Source organism: Ambystoma mexicanum, chromosome 8 (genome assembly GCF_040938575.1).
Source record: "Ambystoma mexicanum isolate Mex_15411 chromosome 8, UKY_AmexF1_1, whole genome shotgun sequence".
Lineage (NCBI taxonomy): Eukaryota > Metazoa > Chordata > Amphibia > Caudata > Ambystomatidae > Ambystoma > Ambystoma mexicanum.
In genome coordinates, this window is record NC_090929.1 from 1075393092 (window position 1) to 1075417020 (window position 23929).

The 23929-nt window shown below is 46.7% G+C and overlaps 1 protein-coding gene across 1 annotated transcript in view; it reads right to left on the reverse strand.

Annotated features, from left to right (window-relative positions):
• Window positions 1-20416, reverse strand: part of ECHS1 (enoyl-CoA hydratase, short chain 1) — a 298785-nt gene extending 278369 nt beyond the window's left edge. The window contains exon 1 of the mRNA XM_069611067.1: window positions 20268-20416. Within this exon, the coding sequence (XP_069467168.1) occupies window positions 20268-20334 (67 nt within the window). The 5' untranslated portion in view covers window positions 20335-20416. The remainder of the gene's footprint in view (window positions 1-20267) is intronic.
• Window positions 20417-23929: the final 3513 nt, after the last annotated feature.

Genomic DNA, 23929 nt, shown 5'->3' on the forward strand with positions numbered 1-23929 from the left:
TCCGTCTCCACTGTTGTTTCCGGACCGGCTGATTCCGAGTCCTGCAGGTGGTAGGCATCACTTGTGCCAGGTCTGACCTGGCAGAAGTAGCACCACCCGCCTGCAGGCGGACATGGAAAGACTGGCTCTGTCATAGACAGAACCAGTGTTTCCATGGTCCCCATCCCCATGGAATCCTATGGGACTCCATGGGAATGGGGCTTAACAGAACTCCGCCTTCAGAATTACCGGTTCACCAGGGTTGTAATGCCCCAGTGATTCCGGCAATCACGAAGGCGGAATGGAATTACCGGTCTGGCGGCAGCCTGCTGGTTTTTCCGGCACGGCTACCACCGGACTCGTAATGAGGCCCTTTGTCTTTCCAAATAGGCATCCTGGAATGTATGTTTTCCTTCCTATGAAGGGTTACCCCTTATAAAAGAAAATGTTCTTTCCGATTGAGCTCCCTTACTCAATTTGTCATAACCGATTCCAGAAAGCGCATAGCCGATTCCAGAAAGCGATCAGCATTTCACAGAACAGTATTTCTTTCCCATACAGTGGATAGCTCATTCCCTCAGGGTCCTCCGCTTAAATAAAAAAAAAAACAAAAAAAAAAAAACACTTTCTTCCAAAAGAACAGGGACAGCAGACATCCATATTTATTTATTTTGTCCCCTTAGTATGCAATTGTTCGTTCAATAATGCAAGCTATAAAATAAGGGTTTTCTCCCCTTCCCTGGTCAGCCGTTTACAACTTCTCCATGCCATAAGGGGGATTTAGCTCCTGCTACGAAGACCTCTTTATATACCTGCCTATGAAAGGGGGGGTTTCCCCAATTGATCCACTAGCTTCTCATACGCACCCCCCACCCTCAACTCTGCTCTGCCCTAAAAAAGCTATAGATTTGATCACAAACATATTTCAACATCAGATGTCTACATCCAAGAACAGTTCCTTCTGCCTTGCCATTGACTCCCCAATTCAAGGATGAAACAGGGACATCATATGGGCCGCCTGCCTTCAGCCCTCCCCTTCTTCAATTCCAAGCCCAGATGGGCAGCAGGCCACAACGCCTCAGACACTTGCAATAAAAAATAAAAAAGTGACATGGTAATGTCTAAAGATAGAGGGGTCCCAAATAGGTTCCTTAGAGTACTATTCCATACACACTTCCAGCACGTTACATAGAGGCTTTAACAAATGCTGAAACCTCCGTCTTGATATGGAATGACCAATTCCCCTCACGATCGTGAGTAAGGGGTTTAGATACAGAGGCGAATATTATCCCTCCCTCTTGGCGGATTAGCTGTCAATAGTGTCTTTGTGGCATTTCTATGAACATGTGGGGGCGGGAGGGAGAAGATATGGGTCTCCCCGCCCCTTTATATTCCTTCAGATAGTCTGGTTTCTCTTTCCAGTGCACCCCAAGAGGTTAGTGTTCCATACAAAATACAGCATGTACCAAGAGCCCTCCACCCCCCTCAGTAGTAGTCCAGCGGGCATTGACAAATGTTTTTTCTTCTATCGTGTAGGGCATTTCCCAGTTCCTCATTATTTGCAAAGACTGCAGTGTTTTTCTCAACGATTGATGTTCACATACCATCAGCAGGTCATGTCACTTTATGGAATTTTGTGAGGATGGTTACACTATGACCTGGGGACATTTTTCTCGATTACCTGTTAACAGCAATCACGCATTTCTACTTCAAAGTCAAGCAAGGAGCCAAGTAGAGGATATAGCCACATGACCGCCCAGGAAGCAGAATGCATGGGAAGTTTCACATTGCAGGCACAGATCTTTGGTTACAGCTTAACTGTTTGCTAATGATTAAAGTGACATTTTTCTTTTCCTGTATGCATCTTCACTGTTCAAAGTAAGTAACAACTTTACACGGGGGTAAACCTCAGACACAGCCTTTGGAAGAATTTTGACATGTGCGTTTCTACAGAAACATTAAGAAGTGGCAGCTCTTCCAGAGCGCCCCGCTTAAGGGAGACCTAATGTTAAGCCTTCCTTTCGAAACACCACACTCCAGGATCAAAGTTTATAAGCTGCCCCTGTGGAATGGGAAAACTGTGGCAGAGAGATGGAGTCTTCCACAGATTGTAGGGCACGGAGCACTGACCTGGAAGCAGCAAGGGTCTGCTGCAACATCCTCCACTAACAGAGTACCCAGCTATGAGGCGTAGAAGTTCGTCCCTACGAGACTCCTGGTCGTTACTGGGGGAGCCACCGAGACTGACTGGGCCAGAGAGACAGACGTAGGAGGGAGTTGAAGCAACCAGTTGGCCGGAACCCGTAAAACACGAGAGGAAAGGCTAGAGAGGTCACTGGGGTGAAAAAAAATGGCAAATGAGACACCTGCGCTGCCTGGAGACCTGCGTATGCGAACAGCTGCTTGCTAGGCCATCTAGCATCCAGCTTGCAGATAAAAGGCCAGAAGAGGCCTGAAGCGTGCTAGGGGCTTGCGACAGCCTCCTTTTTACTGGGAGCAGCACTGGCATGGAGTGTGCTCCAAACGCTCTCAGAGCTCAGAAAATACGGAGGAACGACAGCGGGAATACCGGCAAGGGCCCGTAAAACCCAGGAGGAGGAAGGCGACAACACAGGCTGGTGAATGGTAAGGCACCCCCATGCCAACACTGCAAAAGCTCTCGTTAAGAACATAAGGGGAACCCCATATCATTTTGCTTAGAGTTCTTGCAAGGGTTGGGCTCAAGGAACCACAAAAGGCTGAAAGCAAGGAAGACTCGACTCATTTAACTACTGCTGGGAAAAATAAATATTTAAACGAAAAGTGCTTCCCTATAATTCACAACGCCAAATCCAAAAGCCAGCAAAGCCAGAAAACCACAGAACTCCGATGACAAAATGTTGGACAGACATGCAGAACTAGCGATGGAGAATAGGGACAACACCAAGAGGATTGTTTGCACATATGAAATCAATGGCCAAAGAGGTTGCCTCTATTAAATCAGTGATTCAGGAATTTTAAGAAGACCTTGGCTCCATCAATGCACGTATTGAGGAGGCAGATTCTAACATCTGGTCACTGGAAGATGACGCCAATTCAAAGAGCACGGGTTGCAAGCTACTCACCAGCCTTAAAAAGTCACTTGCCACCTCAATTCTACACACACAGCACACAATTTCTTACTTAAATCGTATCACAAGCCAGCAGCAGGTACACGTTTTTGCCCTGCAAACATGGAAGGCAATTTGCAGCTTTGCCAACAAATTGTGCCCCTTATGGATAGTCTGGATGATCAAAAACAAGGGAATGCAGAAATATCAAACTCACTGGCATTGGGCAGGGCGCTGAAGGTCAAGCCATTCATAATCAAAGTTGCTCTCCGTTAACCTTAAAAAGTGACATAAGTTACCATATTAAAATTGTCAGAGCCCACAGGTCGCTGACAAGATGCTAATACCAATATAAATACACTTCCTGCCATTTGCTTTTAAAGAGAAAGTAATGTAACTGGCAAGAGAAAAACAATCATTTGGGAAGGATGGCAAATCGAATTCTTCCAAGATCTAGCCCCTGGAGACAAGGCATTGCTTTGCAGCGATGAAAAGACTTCTCCACACGAACGATAAGTTACTCCTGTCAGATCTGGACTCTTAAAACAAATGGCCGCCCAACGGAAACGTCAAACATTTACTCTGCAGCAAATTGAAAGAAAAACGGAATAATGATCCAGATACAAGACTCAATTTCCAGGATGAGAAAACACTGATCCGGAGGATCAGTGGATGTTGGCAACAGGTCAGTTTGGCTACAACCCAAATAAGGATGACCCTCTTTCAGTTAATTCAAGACCAGCTTATCACTGGGCATGACAATGGACGATGGTGGGTAGGGACCAATGAAACTATGGACTCTACCCTGGACATAATCGTAATTCCAAGAAGACTTCACAGGCATTGTTGAGATGGATTTCTAAACTCTGACCTGGTGGGCAGAGGTTTAGGAGGCTACTCTTGGTTTAGTGAAACAGGGGAATCTTCTGGACAAACCAGACCAATCTAGGTAGGTTGGCAGGCGGTCAAGACTAAGTCTCAGGAGGGGTGCGAGTGATCAGAAGCCCACAATGAGTACACACAGCAACGAACCACAAATTACTCTTAGACAAGTGTATATGAAAAATATCTATACATTTATTGTCGGCCGGACCCAATAGACACAAGTAACTTTATCAATGAGAAAAACTGCTATTGCACAAATCCTCACTCTATACAAATATATACATATATACATATATATATATATATATATATATATACACACACATATATATATATATATACACACACATACAAAATACAGTTCCTAATGCAATTTCAGTCAGACAAAAGAACCACAACCTGTGTAGAGAGAGTTAAGTTAGCATACAAATGGCATTAGGTAATTCTTCAGAATTTGTTCCATAACTTTCGAGTACAACCCTAAGAAGTGGAGAGCCTTGTGCTTAACAATATAGTTGTGCATAAAAAGGCATGATCGTGCAGACGAACAAAAAGAGTCTTCTTGTAGGGGCTGTAGCAAGTCAGAAAGAGGCTTGAGGCAATGGAGAATTGGTTCCCACTATTGGAATAGGCATGCCCTTGGCGGCAAAGCAATGTTCAAAAGGGGAGAATAGCCTGGCAGCGCAGGCTAATCCAGCCAAGTTTGAATACCTTTAAGGGATAGTCATGCCTGAAAACGATAGACTGTCATGGGGCCACCGGTAAATTATGCAAGTACTCACCGACCCTCGGCACAATCCGGACCAAACTCCGCCAGTTTAGATGAGGTCGCTAGTAGGTTCAAGTCCTGCAGTTAACAGCACTCTGGCTCTCAGGGGCTGCAATGCAGAATGGTCCTCTGTGACGGGACAGTTCCCTTTTCTCAGCTTTCGAAGGAGGTATGGAGAAAATTCAAGTGCAGCCGGCTTCAGGGCACAGGAAAGCAGAACAGCAGGGGAACTATAGCGACCGTCACCACCAGATAGTGACGCGGGAATCGTGGATGTGGGCAGCATTACGCACTCTCCTAATTCGGGACCCAGAGGAGAAAGGCCTGTGAAATTTGGCAGGAGAATGCATGGGACCACGAGCAAGCGATGTCCCAAGTCTCGGGCTGCACTCGAGGTGGCGGCGGATATGCGGGTTACCCTGAGGTACAGCTGGACAGTTCGCTGGATGGCACAAGAACACATCTGAAGGGGCTCATTCAGTGGGTAAGCAGGGTGCGCGATAGTAGATGTTCCCAATACTCCAAAGGGGCAAAGTGCCTTGGCAGGCCTTCTTGATCAAAAAAGAAAGCAGGGGGGTCTGACGGGACAGCAGAGGGCGAAGGGTGCCAAAACCTTCCAAAGCGTCTCTGGCAGTTTCACAAGTCCATTTCCTCGTGCCCGTAGCTCCTTCTGTAGTTCGGTGAGATACGCTTTGCGCATAAATCAAGGACTTCCAATAGAAGATCTGCTCTCTTGCAGGCATCCCAGACATCACGGCCCATGGTGGTCTCGGTCATTCAGGCACTCCAGACACCCTGGCACCAGTAGTGTGGATTGGGACTAGACAGTCCCAGCCCTATTCCTGGTCACACATACGTGACAGGCAGAAGCCGGCAAAAAAAAGAGATCGGTTTTCGCAGGAGGCTGCATGCCCAAGTAAGGAAAACCCGGGTTACTCGACCTGGGTGAAGGCAAGGGACCAAATGGACATGGAACAGAACAAAATACTTTGTGGCTTGACCATTTTAGGACCTGTCAACAGTCAGCCAAACGCGATAAACGCGGTTAAAGAAGTAAAACATTAAAAGTAACTGCTGCCACCAGTTCGTCCCAGGCACACACGTACAATCAGCAAAAAGAAAAACCTTAAGTGTGTGTCTAGGGCCATAAAACAAAAAGGTACCCCAGCGCAAGGTACTGGCAGGTACATTGTGCACTGTTAAAAAGTTACCAAGAAATGGCACCCTAGTGAAAGACTAAGGCAAACCATGTTTCCCAGTACCGACAGCCTGAAGGGCGTGTCAGTTTCCCCATAACAAGTGAGCAAAAGCACAGAGGAATTCAGCTGAAGGCTGGGCTCCACTGGAAAAAAGTCAGGTTAGGATAGCCACATAAAAGCAAACGTTTTGGGGAGTGCAGAGGGGGGGGTCCATAAATAGAGGGAAAAATCGCACATAAAGGAATCTTCCTAAAAGCCATTGATCAGAGCATTCTATATACTGGCAAGGACTGTTCAATGTCTGGAAAGTCTTGCATCCATCAACTCAGGATTACACATTCCAGTCACCTCAAAATCTCACATTTTCAAGGATTCATGCAGTACTTATTTAGTTCAGCACTTAATAAACCCCCTACTAGTTGGAAATACAACCCCCGGCTTTACATCACAGGACAATGAATCGTTTAGGAAGGCCATTACAGATGTTATGATGCTAAATGACAATAGGGATTCCCTTAAAACAAACACTCTGGGATGCAGCCAAGGCGTCACTGATAAAGAAGGGGTTGCGAAGAAAGACACAAGAAAGGTAGAGGCTGGCAAAATTAGAGGCCCCATTAAGAGACAAAAAAAAAAAAACAGTCCAGGGACATATCATTGATACAGACTGAGGAACGCAGGAAATTCACCTCTTGCCCCCCCATTCCCCCCCCCCCCAAGAGGGAACTATCCCATTTGAGACGAGGGACTGGAGCCTGCCATGCAAAATGCTCCTTAGGGGGCAGGTCAAGTGTTATTCCACTGGTGACCCCCCCACTTGGGACAAGGAAGGCCCAAGGATTTATTTCCCTTTCAGCTTCCCTTATGACAGCGTCCCAAGCATTCATGGGTTACATGGTAGCTGAACAGTTACCAGTTACACGGCCCCTTTAAGGTGGATGGCTTAGTTTCTAACCTAACCGAGTTGCCGCCCCCCAGAGTAAAACTGAGGTCCAATGGATTATTTCCTTCCGCTCCCAGTACACCTGCCACACCAGAGCAGGAGAGACCCGCCTGGAGAGCAAGAAACACCAGCCTGTGCAGAAGCAGAGGAGGATGTCCCTCCCCCAAATGAGGAACCCGCAAGGAAGTCACACAGTTGGTGTGGTGCGGAGTCCAGGCAACCCACAGAAAACTGCTGCTCCAACCAAGGCGTGAGCCTGGATGAATCCGGGGACACCGAGAAGGGAAACAGCCTGAAGGACACAAAGAAATGCTAGTGAGAAAACCCTCCTCCACAATGAAGAATCGGAGCCAAGACGCCGACACGCAGTCCGCTACAGGGCTTGGTATGTGAGTCAACGAAGAACTGAGAGACCACCTCCTCATTCAAGCAAAGCCGCTGGAGTATCATTGCTGATTACCTGCTGCTTCGGTTTATCCACTCAGAATTGATTATTTGTGGGTTGAGGGAACCTTGCAGGGTGAAATTCTAACCTGAGTGCTATCTTTCCTAAAATCAAAAAGTGCTCCTATTCCCTGGTGTTTTGTAGATATGTCAATAGAAGGTTAAACCGAGTGCATTGCATACATTCCTGTTATTGTTAACCTCTCCAGGGCCTCATCCATGATGCCCAACTTCTCATGGAGTGGATTGGTCGAGGAGGAGGACAGAAGGAAGGCTGGAATCAAGATTAGAGAGCAGATTTTCAAGGGAATTCAGGAGAGCATTTTCTGTGCCTCTGGCTGCTCTGAAGCCAGACTGGTCATGGAGACAACCAACATGTCTTCTGCATTTGACTGTAAAATAGACAGATCTGTGTCAGGGCGCCACTGAAACCAGGCAGAAGTGTACATCTGCTCTCCCTATTATGGTTTTGAAGAAGGTCATCAGATTTCATGCCTTCACTCCACAGCAGTCCTATCCTTGCTCTCTTGAAAAGAACTTTCACTTCTTTGCCAACAAAAAGTCCAATGTTAGAAGGACCAGTTCAATCGATTTGGATAAACCAGACTGTTCCCTCCCACCTCTGTCTCCGTTGAACCCTCCAATATTTGCAATTGGAGACTCTGATGGTGGGGTTGCATCGACACCGACCCAATCACCTTCTTTACAAACACGTTTTTTGTCCCATGTGGGGTTGGCCATTGGGCTGACTTGTGCAATTCAGGGTGGAGAGGAACTAGATGACCCATTCCATATCCTTTCGTCAGGCAGTAAAGGTCTACTAAGGGATATTAGACTTGGAGGTGGCTTCTATTGACGAGGATTTGGCATCACTTAAAGAGAAGGGCAACCAGTCCGGTGACACGGGTGCATGTGGGGCCGTCGGACCAAGCATTTTGCTCGGCCCCGCTGCTCAGGCACTGCCCTCATATGAGGGTGTCCGGATTGACCATCAGGGGTCCCCATTAATTCCATTATAGTTACAGCGCGCAATGATCCCATATCCAACTCTTTTGTTCTCTCAGGGCTTATTACTTCTTGGGACACGGGCACAGAGAAAACCTTCATTTCCAATGGGAGGAACAGGAGCATCAATAGAGATGACTTGTCCGACTTGCTACCATCTTGTACAGGTGATCCTGCTTTAAACAATGATAAGGTCATTGGCTCGTTGGTCAGCACGAATCGACTATGTGAAAAAGATCTGATTAAATCACTTCCAGATAGGCTGTTGTTGCTGAAGGTGCCCTTAACTTCTCCACCCCAGGACATTACATTTTCTTTGCTTTCTAATCTACACATTAGTCTGAAACTTGCTTTAAAGACGTTAGGAGCTACTCAAGAAAACTGGGCGGGGGGGGGTCTAACGGGGCAACAGTCTGTTTAATAATTTGTCTAATTGTATTACGTACATGGAAGGGTTCACTAAGGGGGCGGCCCCCACTAACGATGATATTGACATATTAAAGTCATAGCTTTGGGGAATGTTCAAAAAACTGTCCAGGTTGGAAGAAAGGGTATCCTTAATGTACGCCCTCAACCACAGGTGGGGCAGCTCAACCTGTTGCGCCAAATAGAGAGAAGATTGTTACGGAGTGTAATGCAAAAATGCCTGGTTCAGCATTGCCAGAGACCCCTTTCTTATGGATACCAATACTAGTATACTCTCAATAACGCCTAATAGTCCTGCTGCCTTACCGTAGGTGGCTGCCCGGCTTGAGAGCTCACAAATGGTGTCTCAGGCCCATCCTGTGCTGGAAGATAACCTCATGGTAACGGTTGATCAAGCTGCCACCGTAGTCTTGAACAGTAATTGTCTATCTTCTAAAGGGAAGAAACCCACTAAGAAATCTTATCAGTAACAAAAAAACAATTGCCCGGGGTTGATGAATTGATTGACCTACATGCTCAGTCTAGAACTGTTGAGAATTATGGTGGTGCGCCCCTGCCTAGTGGGCAAGACTATGTTCACAGGGTAAAGGAGGTGTGTTCTAGGACTTTGCCCCTTCCTGCCAATATAGTTACAGTTGAAGGTCAGCCGACTAATAACAGTGGTGAGATGTGATGGGGGTACTGACAAGTCATGAGTCATTGCCAACTGAGTTGGATATACAGCCGGTTGATATGGGCCTAGCTTAGGAACTAGGGACCGTCCACAAACTAAACAAACTAAGATTACATCATTTGGGAAGATAACGAGTAAAAACCATTCGTCGGTGACAGTTGCTAGTCAGACCACACAAACGGTATTGGGTGCTACTGTGGGTTTGGAGTATAGTAGGTCTCCTACTGTGTGCCCTCCTGGGATACTACAAACAGACAGGGAGACAGTGGGAAGGAAGAGGGGAGGTCTTGCATAGAGTTCATGTGTATACAAAAGAGCCTGTGTGTGTCATGAATGAGCGTTGTCCTTCGAAGATTTTGGGATGGGCATCCAATGACCAAATAAATGGTTTAAGTAGGCTTAATAGGTCTAATGTCTTGGACAGCTTCCAACAAATTCTCCAGTTGAGGTTGATTAAATTGGACGACGATTAACTGGACCTTACCCCTGAACAATCAACAAATGGCTTGTTATTTTCATTCAAAATTGGTGTCCAATATGGTGTGGGAACAGCGGGCTAACCTTATGATTCTAGGTCATGTACCATTTGGTCTTACATCTGCTGCTGATTTGGGGATTTTAAACAGGAGCGTCCTGTGAAAGCCTCTAGGGATGGTATGCCAACGTTGTACGGTAGTCCATTGCATTAATTTCCAATCTTTTGAAAGTGGTGCAGGATTGGTCTTGGGTGGGTTCCGTTCTAAAAACATTTGAAGGATTTAGACAGCCTAGGTCAATCCTAGCATTACTAATGTAAAAGTGATATCATGGACTTTTTGTGGCCTGACAAATGTATATACATTTTGGGATAATCCATTATTGGTGGGAGCCTTTAAAATTGCAATGTTTCACGAGACCATGTCAACCACACATTTTGACTTGGAGGGATAGCGTACATTTACTAGCCCGGCAATGAAAGCAGAGTTCAGCCGACCTAGGGGTGGTCTGGCTGTGGCTATAGATTACAATCTAAAAATGAGGTGTGAACTAATACATCACTCAGATAGGCTTTTGGCGGTAAAGCTTACTGTGTGTCCAACTGAACCTCCAGTTTTGCTGGTAAATATGTATTGGAATCCTCTACGGGTTGTGCTGGAATCCATTCAGACGAGTTTGGGAACTCTTTGAGGACTGATTTGCAAACTGAAATAATAACTGTATAATTTTGGGAGGCGACTTCAATTCTAATTGTGCGGAGGGGTCAGTCTGTAATATCGCCAAAGCTACCCCTACCCTTTTAAGTTATGATGTTCAAAGAAAGATGAGCTGGGATTGTTTTCTTGGGCAGTGGGATATGAATTATGAATTTTCGGAAGGGCCAGTCTCCTACAGACTACCCGGCCTATACTTGGCATAGAGGTTCTTTAACCTCTAGGATTGTTTCTACATCTCCTCGAGTTGAAGGGTAAAATGTGGCCGCCTGCGTAGTTTAAACCCAGGCCTGGGTGATCACTTGTTCTTTCCCCTAGCACCTTTGAACTAAGACCTGCCCTTGCTTGCCCGTCACCAGCTAGGGGAGGGCTTACGCTTAAATTGAACCATAGGATGGTGGTCAACTCCTGACCGACACATTTACGAAGTCTGGATTGAGGGTTGCTGAAAACTGGTCCCTTGGGGAATGTGCCAAACAATCATACAAAATCATGATGGATTGTTTGAGAACAACTGTATATCAGAAACCCTCCCAGCATAGTAGTGGGGTTACGGCATTCATTTGATTCAAGAATTATGGAATCAAAGAGATTAAGACGTAAAAATATTGGTTTGTTGAAGAAGCAGAGTCTGTCAATACCAGTATTTAAAATAGCAAGGAAAAAGGTGCATCAATCCCATAATAACTTAGTTACATCTTTAATGATGGATCTGCAGGTGAGGGACAACCTGCTTATGTTCCACCAACTTTGCCATCGCAGAGAAGGTACATTCTGGGCTACTATTAATCATACCTTGGGATCAAAGGGGGTCTCTATGGATTCCCAGATTGTTGAACAAATATGGGTGGACTTCTACAAGAAGAAATATTCTCTAGCAGAGCCTTTTTAGGAACTAGATGACCATTTAGGGTACTTGCCCTTGGGAAGAAAATATTATTTGGGCAATTGATCAGTTAAAGCCATCTCGGGCCACTGGCCCTGAAAGCATCCCAACATTTTTTGAAAAATTCTCCTTTTTTGTGGTCAGCTCTTCTAAAACCTCCATTTGATCAAACATACGGGACTCCTGTTATTTCCCTGTCTTGGGCACAGGCTATCATTATCCCAATTTTTAAAAAAGGTGATCCTTTGGACCCAACAAATTATAGACCATTCGCTTTAATTGATGCTACTACTAAGGTGTTTGCAATATTGCTTTTAAGAGATTTAAATCACAAAGTCCCATGTTCTGTCCTGATTCCATGTGGGGTTTTGGAAACACTTGGGGACTTCTCTCAATGCTACTATTCGTGCCCATCTCATGTTCAGCATAGTCAAGTTGGTGTGGTATACATGGCCTCATTAGACATGACCAACGTGTTTGACTGTGTTAGATCAGTGTTGTGGTCCAAACTGTTAAAAATGAACATTCCAAGGAAGCTGGTCCAACTTCTTGCTCTTTTGCATACAGGAACTACCCTGAGGGTTTGTTTGACTCGTGAGGGCTCTCTTTCTACAACAATTAATTCTTATGTAGGATTAAAACGGGTTTGCACGCTTGCAGATTCTTTTTAATCTTTATGTGTGCAACGTGGATTCTCGGCGGAATGGGCCATCTATATCATTGGGAAGGCTATGAAGTCTTAGGTTGGATTGGCTTGCTTTTGCCGATTATTTTATTCTTTTTGATAGAACAGCGAGGGATCTGCAGTGTAAGTTGATTTTGTTTTTTCAGTACTCACTTAACATGTCACCAAACGGAACCAAATCAAAAGGTTATGTTCTACAGGGGCTCTAAACCAAAGAATATGTACTGGGTAATGGGCTCAGAGACTGGAAAGGAGTAGCATTTTTCAGATACAAAAATCGGACTAATATGGCTTCTTTGGGTAGGGGGAGAGATTGTCTACATGAAAAAATGTGAACACTCACCCCGCAAATGAAAATGTTTGTATACAAAAGTATGTACATTTTCTATATTGCCATTTTAACGTTTCTATTTGGCTAAGATTGATCCGTTTTTGTTGTACATTTTGGACACATGTCTACTGGATGTAGGGAACCTCCTTAACGTTATTCAGGGAAAACTGAGGAAGGAGGTGATGGGTTTATCTCTCGTAATGCCCAATCGGTTATTGGGCATGTCCATCTGATTTCTCTTAAGGCACGTCTTACGTGGAGACAGTTGTCGAATTATATGAAACTCCTTCACCCCCCGACCTCCGGACAATTGATTGTATGGTGACCTGAAACACATTATGATGGAAGAATCTATTACTTCTATCAATTGTTTTAAAAGTCTGATGCAGGAAGTTTTAAAAGTAATTGGGGGTCAGAAGAGGAGTTATTGCTTCGACCAAGGCGCGGCAAAGGAAAAAACATTCATGCACGATTGGGCGGTAACCGCCGATTCTATTGGAATGTACTCTACACATATAGAATATGCACAATGTATCCACAAGAGATTGTATGCCACTGTATTTACAACGTTTCCTGTACAGTATATTTCGGGCTATATATTTACGTTTTAGGTTGAATCAGCTGCATTCCAGGGAAAGGATAAATCATTGGAAGGGTTCCCAGGCAATGAGCACTTTAACAAATAGTACATTTTACAATAATGTCAAATCTCATAAAACCTTGAAGCACTAGGTTACCGTTTGTTCGTTTAATACTAGCAGGTTTTTTTTTTTTTTTAAAGGAAAGGGATTTTAGCAATGAATTATTTTTTCAATTAATTAATTTTGGTATTGATTAATGTGGGGGGGAAATGGGTCACTGATTTTAGCTTAAAATACCTTTTTAAAAGGTGTATTGGATCAATTGACATGGACCATGATTTTAGACAAGAATTTGTTTAGGTCGGGATATGAAATGTGCGTTTCTGTATAATTTTGTTTTGTTTAAGGTTTGTTGCAAACCAAAATCACAAACAAATATATAGAACGGTGGAATGGGAGTGTGAGAGAGCTTAGTGGGACAACAGACACAGTAACAGCAGTAATCACAGTGGAATGGAATGGGGGTAGGGGAACTAGAGAGCCTAGTGGAACAGCCGAGACACAGTAACACGAGTGGAATGGGGACCAAGATGGTGGGAGAGAGCGAGGTTATGTGTCCAAACCCCATCCTTCCCCCTCACAACCTCAGCTAAACAATGTGCAGGGATATCAAAGTCAAAAGAAATATAGTGTTCAACTCAAAGTTCTCAGGTCCGTCCAGGTCACAGATTTCTTTCAGCTACCCCTTCCCCAAGCACAAGAAAGTTCCATTAAAAAAGTCTCACGACCCAGCCGGGGACACAGAGCTTGTCAAGGGAACCGCAGTGGATGGACAGGTTTTCACCCTGGTGGCTTGCCCGTTGGCAGGCATCAAGCATAAGGGAGGGGGGGGGGGTGGGATTGGGATAGGGACAGGGGTTGGGAATAGGGACAATCGGGCTCAATGTCGACCCAAGGTTGTATGGGAACGGAGCAGTTCACACAGAACCAGGAGAATGATGCACTCAAGGCAAAGAACCCATGGCAGACAATGATGGGAAGGGTCGGGTCGAGTCGCTGAGGTAGGTTCTCTTAACGCTAAGGGTCTAAATTCTCCGGCCAAACGCTCCCTTCTGGGGAGGGAGCTGAAGAATGCCAATCTGGATGTCCTCTTTGTCCAAGAAACCAGAACGGTGAAGGGGGGAGGAGAGGGCCATCCCGGGATCACAGGTAGGCCAGACCTTCTGGGCATACGCACACACCAAGAGGGGCGGGGTTGGGATCATACTACACAGAAACCAGAGGCTCTCGGAAATAACCAAATGGGGGAGGGAGGACGGGAGATCCTTGGTGGTATCGGAAAATCTACACAACTCCAGAGTCACCCTAGCGGCCATATACTGCCCCAATGTGGGCCAGATTGAATTCATCCAAGAGGCAATGGGAGAGATAATGGCCAAAGCTGAAGGCCTCCTGTTACTGGGTGGGGACTTTAACATGTGGGCTAACCGGGAACTGGACCATAGCGGAGAGGCCCTTCCACTAGGTGGCAGGAGGAGACGACCACTTGGGAAATTTCGGGACCTAATGTGGGAGTATGGGTTGGTAGACATATGGAGGGAGCTACACCCGGCCACAAAGGGGTACACCTTCTACTCTGCAGCTCATGGTACTAGGACAAGAATAGATTATCTATTCACAGAACATCAGAACATGAGCAGAGTGGACTCCTGTGACATCCGCCCGGTTAGCTGGTCGGATCACGATATGGTCTGGTCAGACATTTGTATCCTAGGCCTGAAACGCAGGCAATCCCTATGGAAATGTAATGACTTCCTACTCCGGGATGCGATCTTTCAAGAGGAGAAGAATATTTTGAGCTAAATGACAAAGAGGTCAGCTTAGAGACAGTATGGGAAGCAGCAAAGGGAACCTGGAGAGGTAGACTGATCGGGGAAGGGGCTTCTAAGAAACGAATAAGGACCATCCTGGCCCACAGATTTCGGTCTGAGATAATAGTGCTGGAGAGATCCAAAGGGAAGAGGGAGAGGGAGAGGGACCTGGGTGACGCAAGGGGGAAGAGACAAGAGCTTAGAGAACTGGAGATGGGCAGAATCGTAGCGGGCCTCCAACACCTGCGTCAAAGATATTATGAAAAAGGCAATAAGGCCGACGCCATGCTGGCGTCCAAGCTTCGAAGCCAGAGGGCGGATAGATGGGTGGCCAGAATTGCAGGTGGGGAGGAGGGGGAAGGATCAGATCCGGAAGGAATAGCTGAGAAATTTGCCGGGTTCTATGAGACCCTCTACGGAAGGGAGGGAGAAGTTGAGGAGGTGGCACTCAAGGCATATCTCGATGGGGTTGCTCTCCCCGCCCTCAGTACCTCGGAAGCATCGGCCCTAGACTCCCCAATAACCGAAGAGGAAGTCCTCAAGGCAATATCGGGCCTAAAGCTGGGGAGGGCCCCAGGGGAGGATGGGTTCACCACAGGTTTCTACAAGGCCTTTGGGGGTAAACTGGCGGGGTTCCTGGCTGGTCTATTTACTAACATCATGGCGACGGGGAGGGCACCCCCGTCCTTCGGGGAAGCACTAATCACAGTGATCCCGAAGGAGGGAAAGGATCCGGCTGACTGCCGGTCCTATAGATCAATCTCCCTCCTAAATGTGGATGCAAATTATTCACCAGGATAATTGCTAAGAGACTTGATGGCCATATGCTGAGACTGATTCACTCTGATCAGGTGGGCTTTATTCAGGGGAGGCAGGGGGCAGACACACTCCGTAAAACACTGCACTTTATGAGGGAAGTAGCCCCGAAGGGTGGCAACCCGGTCCTGGTGGCCATCGACGCTGAAAAGGCATTCGACCGAGTGGACTGGGGATTCCTACATAGAGTCCTCTCGAAACTGGGGTTTGGAGTGGGGATCAGGCAGGCTATCAAGGCCCTATATGTAGATCCTTCAGCAAGAGTCACGGTTAATGGTTGCCTCTCTGGCGTCTTCGGTCTCCAAAGGGTGACTAGGCAGGGCTGTCCCCTCTCCTCGCTCCCGTTTGCCATGACCATGGAAATACTTGCAGAATACCTCAAAGGTTCCCCTATGGTTCGTGGCATAGACGTGGGAGACCGGACTTTCAAGCTTGGCCTTTACGCAGACGACATCTTGCTACATCTGAGGGAACCCACAAGATCAGTCCCAGCTGCCCTACAGGTCATAGAACGTTTTGGCCTCTTCTCAGGCTTCAGGGTCAATATAGGCAAGCCAATGATCTTCCCGTTGGCACAAGACACGGAAAGAAATCTGGGCGAGCTGGCTCCCCTGGGACTCCAAATCTGCACTGAAGGGATAAAATACCTGGGGATTAACATCGTTAGACCCCACGAGGACCTAAACCAGGCGAACTACCCCTCACTGTTTGATAAATTATATAAGGATATGGAGGGATGGGGTAAGGGGCAAATCTCATGGATGGGAAGAATAAACGCCATAAAGATGAACCTCTTCCCCAGGGTCCTATACCTTTTCCAGATGCTCCAGCTGGAGGCCCCGGAAGCCCACCTAAAAGAAGCCAAAAACCGTATAATGAAATTCATATGGCAGGGCCAGAGACCTAGGATAGGATACGAGACCCTCATCCTCCCCAAAGATAGAGGAGGAGTCACCCTCCCGGACCTGCGCACGTATCACAGAGCAGCCCAGCTCAGGGCTCTGGCCCCACACCTTAGGGAGGACCCAGACAAACAATGGGTTTACCTCGAGAACTCACTCCTGAGCCCAGTCACGGTGGGAGAATGGTTATGGGTCCCAATGAAAAAGCTCCCAAGAAGAATCAGGGACCACCCGATACTGGGCACAATGTGGAAGGCATTAGAAGGGAAGGGACATGGGAAGAAGGTGACCACCTAGCCCTCCCCCCTGAGCCACATTTGGACTACCCCAGTGCTGGAAGCTGGTGAGGGAGGAGTCCTTTATAAGTATTCAAGAGCTAGAGGAGGCTCTGGGAATCGGGAGGCTCTCCCCACTCCTTTATTTACGACTGAAGGGAATCCTAATGCAACAGAAACTAAAGCCCCTCATACAAAGAAAGCTCACCCTAGTAGAGAAAATCCTAGACACCCATGTGGAAATGAAAGGGCTTATCTCACTCCTCTACACTCCTCTCTTGGCTCACCGGGAGGGAATAACCAAAAGCCTCAGGAGGAAATGGGAGAAGGACCTGGGCTGTGAAATCGAGGACGGTCTCTGGTGACTGCAGCAGATCACTCAAAACATCAATCTCCTGCCAATACAAGACACACACCATCAAACATCTTCATAGGTGGCAGTATGACCCGATCACCCTTTCAAGGATGTTCCAGGACGTAGTCCCATTGTGCTGCAATGGATGAAAGAGGGGATAGGGATAGGGTTGGACCTAGACCCACTGCAGCTTCTACTAGGACTCCCGCAAAAAGATAGGGAAGAACATAGGCTTCCAAAGATGTGGGAAGCCATGCTAAGAGCGGGGAGACTGGCCACAGCCCAATGTTGGAAAAGCGACACGCTCCCCACAAAAGTAGTATAGGAAGGAAAAGTGCAAAACATGATGGTAATTGAAAAGCTCACTGCGGTGGTGAATGATAGAATAGAGAGATTTCATATGGAGTGGTCTGCCCTACTGCTCAAATGGGGGCTGGAGGAAGATAACCATGTAGATTGATCCAGTGTATGTGTGGATTGGAATGGGGAAAAGTGGAATGGGGAGAAGTGGGCGGGCCCCGGAGGGGAGCCGATAAGGGATATATACAGACAGCATGACAACCTTTGGATCCGAGACAATGATAGAGGGAACATGCACCACTGAACAAAAGTTGATTTGGACGAGGGCTTGGAGCGAGAGGGGTTGGGGAGGAAAGAGCAAGACTATTTTTGCCAAAGTGGGTTACACATGTTTGTTATTTGGGAAATGACTTACTCTCTTTATGTATGTTAATAAAATCAAGTTATAAAAAAAGAAGGGAGTCAAAGTAACGACGTGGGTGTGTTCAGTGCACAGGTTCTGCCGACAGCCCAGACACAGCTGAAGGCAACACTCCCTTAAAAACAGATTTGTTTTACCTGTGGGCTGCAGTTCTCTGTCCGTGCTGTGCTTCCTTCTTTGGAGAAGAGTCTTTCTGAATACAGCACTTTTAAGTAAACACAAATAAACCACTTTCTTGGCACAGGATGCAGCACCCACTCTACTTGAACTTGCCTCCTCACTTGCAAACTGTTTTTATTTGAAGGTGTGATTTTGCGATCTAATATAAGCTTATGTAATTTAAAGGCATTATTTGTGCCGTACATCAAGAGTGACGGTGCTGAAAGGTGGGTGCAGATCAGAGGCACTGAGTCTTGAGTGATCTTCTTCAATGGGTTTGGGGTTATGTTATGAAATGCGGAGAACCCAAGGTCTGATCCCTTGAAATGCTTTGTGGAAACCTTGGTTACGTAAAGCATTTCAATGTTAGCACCTGCTTTCATATGCATACATTTTTAGGCAATTGAAATCGTGATGTGGGGTTAGTACTTTCATGCCAGGGGAGGGATTGGAAGGGTAGAGCTGGGACAGGTAACCACGCATTCTCACAGCAGTCCTTAAGTGAGTGCTTTCATACTTAAAGGAGATAATTAACTGCTTGTAACATTGAAACTGCACTAGAAAAGTCTCATTATAATGCGAAAAGAAGTTAGATGCCCCCTTCCCCACTGTCTCTGAAGTTAGTGCCTCTCCCCACATTTGAAGGGTTAGCCACCGCCTACATTTTAGCCTAGGTGCACCCCTGGATGTGTGCACTTGCATTTTGTTAGGCAGAGAGGTGTGGGAAGCCTTTCCCGAAATTGGCAGTTCTTTACTGTTTTTGTGCAGAAAAAAACTTTGAAGCCTCTTCAATCACCTCTCTGCATATTGCGCTTTAAGATGTACTATTTGATAGTTGGCTCCCACACCAGACCTTGGGGGTAGAACAGTGGGGCGGAGCCTCTAAGTTTGCCCTGCCCATTTTCTGAAGTGGCCCTGCACATCACCAGTTTGCCCCCCCACAACTCAAATGTAGGTTTTCTTGCGCCCTTGCCAAGGTACAACTGTTTGCATCCCTCTTCAGTTCTATTGCACGTACTCCCCAAATTAACGCGCAACAATGCCCTAAGCGCTCTATACCCTTTTCAGGTACTTCGGCTCTCCCCTTAAAATAACATTCTCGAACAGTTCCACCAATCCCATAGAAGCACAGTGGTACCGGGTACTTCCAACCTCCCACCACTAACACAGGTTTTGCACCTACCTCTGCATCTATCCTACTAAAATGCCCCACCTTCTGCTCTTACACAGGAGAACACAAACGGCGCTGTACAGGATGAGTTTATCAATGATATACCTAAAGTTGAGCGCGGCAATTTTTAACCCTGCCACCCGCCCCCCTCCCACACACACTCGTTACGGCCTTCCTGCGGCACCCAGAGTGCTACAGCCAAAATCACCCTACATTCCAATGCCTATACATTTAAAGTACAAATTGATTGGACCAACATTTCAAAGTCCGAGCCCCCTGGCTTATTAAAACTTTTTAAGCATGAGCACTGTGGGTGTTCTACAAACACACAGGGATGCACATAGGCTAACTTTTTAGGAGGGCAAACCTTTCAAATGTTGGTAAAGGCGCCAAGTTCAGAGACTGTGGGGAGACGGAAGCAAACTGTGTTGGGTCTTGTGGGGGGCATCAAACTTCCTTATGCATTCTGAGACTAGTCTGGTGCAGCCTCAATGTTACAAGCAGCTAACTCTCCTAGGCATCTGAAACCACACACTTAAGAACTGTTGTCAGATTGAGCCAACCCCCCCCCCCCCCCAGCCTTCCAATCACTCCCCTGGCGTGCACGCACTAATCCCCCACTACGATTTGAATTGCCTAAAAATGCACGCATACGAATGCAGGTGCCAGGCGTTCGTCATTGCTGGCCCTTTGTCAACAGCAAAGCCCAGGCGCCGTTTAACGTCGGTGTGCTGCCCAGCCAGTTCGTGTCAAAATAGCCAAAAACGAGGAGGGTAGGGGGGGGGCGCTGCTGGAGCACTAGTTGATCAATGGTGCTGTGCCAATGACACCCAATTGCCCCAGCCAGCTTCAAGCTCTCTCAACCCGCCCACCTACTCCCACATTTGCTTCCTTCCACACTCTACTCCTCACCCCGGAGTCCGCTGCCTCTTACTGCCACCGGCATGGTCCGGGAAAGGACACGGTATAAGGCCGCCATAGCAGAAAGTGAGAAGGGCACCACCTCAGCAAATGAGACTGTCCTGTCAACCAACAGCTTAAAGTTCCTCCCTCCCGCCGCCCCTTCCGAGAACCACGCCCCTTACACAGATCATTACCATCACTATAATCCCGCCCTGTTCTGCTGACAGGCCCCTTCTGATCGCCCACAACCCGGCCTCCTCTACAAACATTGCCCACATCCGAGGTGTGGCACCGCCCTAATTCCACACTTTGCCTGGTACTGACGCGGCCGCCCTGCGCTAGTCTCAGTTCCACGCCAAGGACATTCTTGACGAATTTCCCTTAGTCCCCGCCCCCTTGGTTTTTTGTCTCGGTCACTGGAAAGTGTTGTGCCAGTCCTGATAAAGAGCACATTTGGGCGCCATGCTGGTGGAATCGAGTCGTGGAATGCTCCGATTACTTACCAGGCGGCAATTAGAGCCAAACTTCTGGGGTGTCTGGAAGCGAACCCTTCAAATCGTGGGGGCTGCCTTCAGAGTGACAGCTAGTTTTGACGGATGGGGCAAATGTTCTGTTTGCCCCCCTTCTCTTCATCCCCAAAGGGATGCTCGTGGAAAATGGTGCACATTGGAGCACATGGGCAGTGGCCTTGCTGAAAATATAGGAATTAAAGACATGCATTTTTGTATTGTAACCAGCCTGCAGGTTATTGTGACTGCAATGTGGGGTATCGGTGGCTTTGTCATTTGCTAGCTCGTGCGTTAGGGTGGCCAGCTTTACAAAACGGTTTTGCAGGACGCTGGTGCCTATGCATCAGAAGCAATCTTTGGTTTGCTCACTTCTATTCTCATTGTATTCACCCCATTTTCTCTACATCCACTTTTTGGTAACATTCATGCCAAATGGCATTTTGATACATACAGAGCACACTCAAAAATATAACTGTGGGACTATAATAATTCATACAGAGCACTGGTCGATTCCAAAGCCCTGTGCAACAAAACACATGCAAAGCTCCTAATTTGCATATGTATTAACACCATCACGGCAAACTACATTACAGGGTGTGTCATCACTCTTTAACACTCAAAGCATAATCTGAAGTGACATTACAAGAAGGTGCCACGAACAAGCCAAAATACAAACAACTTTGTGGTGTGCAATATATGAATGGTCACTATTATTACATATAGTGCAACGCTACAGCCTGTTAAAAAACAGCCAGTGGGGCTTTTTTTTTTAATAGAATAGCATAACTGCGAACAGATTCACTTCCAGGCACTCCAGATAAGAGAACGTGGGCCTCATCACGAGTTTGGCGCTGCAGTTAAAAAGTGGCAGTAATTCTATTACTGCCCCTTTTTTTGCAGTAACAGAATTCGTGTCATGTTTACAGCACCCCCGAATTCCAAGTTTGAAGGTCAAGTGAAGGAGTTACCACCAGCTAAAAGCCAGAGGTAAATTCTCCCATTTATCAGCAGAATTACTTACTGAGGGGGAATTACCACTTGTCGCTCAGCCTTCAAATTAAACACTTGACCACATATCTTACCAGCTTTAGTTTGTATAAATATTTCTTAAGGTTTGTGTTTCATGAACTTAAATAATACATTGTTAATGGTGGTTAAAAGAGATGTGGCAATCAAGTGGGGATCCAGAGACATGCCTAAGAAAGAGAACTGGAAAATAAGCATGGAGCATTGTTTGGTTTGTTTGTTTGTTTGTCGCTGCATGGAGAAAATAACATATCGGAATAGAGGGATGTCTGGGAAATACCTGAAAATATGGGGGAAGTGGGAGAAGGCCATGGGGTAAGGGGGACGATAAAGACCCCGGGGAAAGGTTGGTCATTGATTGCGCGTAGTACAGACTCGCAGTGGGGAGGGATATGGGGCGGGGTGGTCCTAAGAGGGAGGGTAGGGGGGATCCACTTTGTGCAAGTTAATATTGTTTGGTGTTATTGTTTAGTCATGAAAATGACAATAAATATACTTATTAAAAAAACAATACTTTGTTCTTTAGCAATGCCTTGAAATGTACACAAATGAGTAAAACTAAAGCAAATAACCCGACACTAGATAAATCGGCACAGAAACTTTGTTGAGCAAAACGAGTATGTGAAGCAGACACATGTGGCTACGACAAAGGTATGAACTTTTTGGAATATCCGGTAGTAGACCCCAGACTGACCATCCTGACTGCTGGGTGGCCACTCTAACTGCCCCTAGCTGGACCCTCGTAGGATTAGAATCCACAATGAATCCCGAACTATTTACAAAAATTCCACAAGTTTCCCCTTTTCTTTGAAAAGCAACACTTTTGGATTAGCACACAATGGGGCGCATCACGAGTTTGGCGGTATACGTTCAAAGTGGCAGTAACGGAATTACCTCCACTTTTACTGCATCGCCAAATAAGGAGTTGGTGCTCATTCCGCTGGCGTAATTACCGCCAAGAGTGAAAACGGTATTTCTGTCATATTACAAGTCAAAATACTGATGAAATGCCACCGAAAATGGGCAGTAGATCCGTCAAGAACACAGTGCAGTTACCTCCACCTAAAAGGTGGAGGTAAGTGCATGCAGGTGATGGAAAACAAGTCACAGGTGCACCCAATCCACTCAGAAAGATTACAAAAGACCTGCACCTGACCCAAACACACTTCCCAACACCATACTGCTACTACTAGCTGTCGCAAACTGGGACGTGCAGCTCCTCCTGCTCTACATTGAGTTGCAGCGTCAGCAACAGCACCACAGTGTACAGAGAGAAGGAGGAGACGCCATGCAAGGTGAGGGTTAATTCCCCAGGTCAGGCCTTCACCCTGGACATTAACTGACATCCAGCTGATTACCCTGTACCTACTGAACAGGCAGACCATTGTGGAGCTACTCCCCCTGATCCATGATGACATACAGACCAGGATTAACATTAGAACTGCATTACCCTGCTGCTGAAGCTTGTGTTGGTCCTACATTTCCTTGCAACTGGAACCTTCCAGCACACTGTGGGCATGCTGCATGGCATGTCCCAGCCCACATTTTCATATGTGCTTGTGCAGGTACTGGAAGCACTCCTCCGCCATGCCTCCCAGCACACCTACCTGCTCACCACCCGGCACAGATAAATGTCACAAAGGCACATTTTTACGCAGCAGCCCACCTGCCCAGCTTAATTGCCGCTCTGGAGTGAACCCATATGCCGTTGGTCACCCCCCAGGCACTGAAAGAGGTATACTGTAACAAAGCAGTATCCTTCCATGAATGTCCAGGTCACGTGCGATGCTGTCCTCGTGACCTCACACATTGCTGTACCCACTTCCCTGGTTCCAAACACGATGCAATGGTACTGTGGAACAGCACACTGCTGACATACATGGAGAGTCACAGAGGCCAACAGCATGAAATCTAGGTGAGTACAAGTGCCATCATACAAGGCGATCTCGCTGCACCAGTCAAATGCCATGTGAAAGGGGGGCATTACCACTGTCAATGCAGTAGCATGTCGGCAATGCATATTGCCCCAACAGGCAAGCAATACACACACACAGGACTGCAGGAACCACAATGCAATTGAACGCATAGCGAAAGTAGTGGTCAGAGCATTTAGGAAAAATGTATCCCCACGCTGAA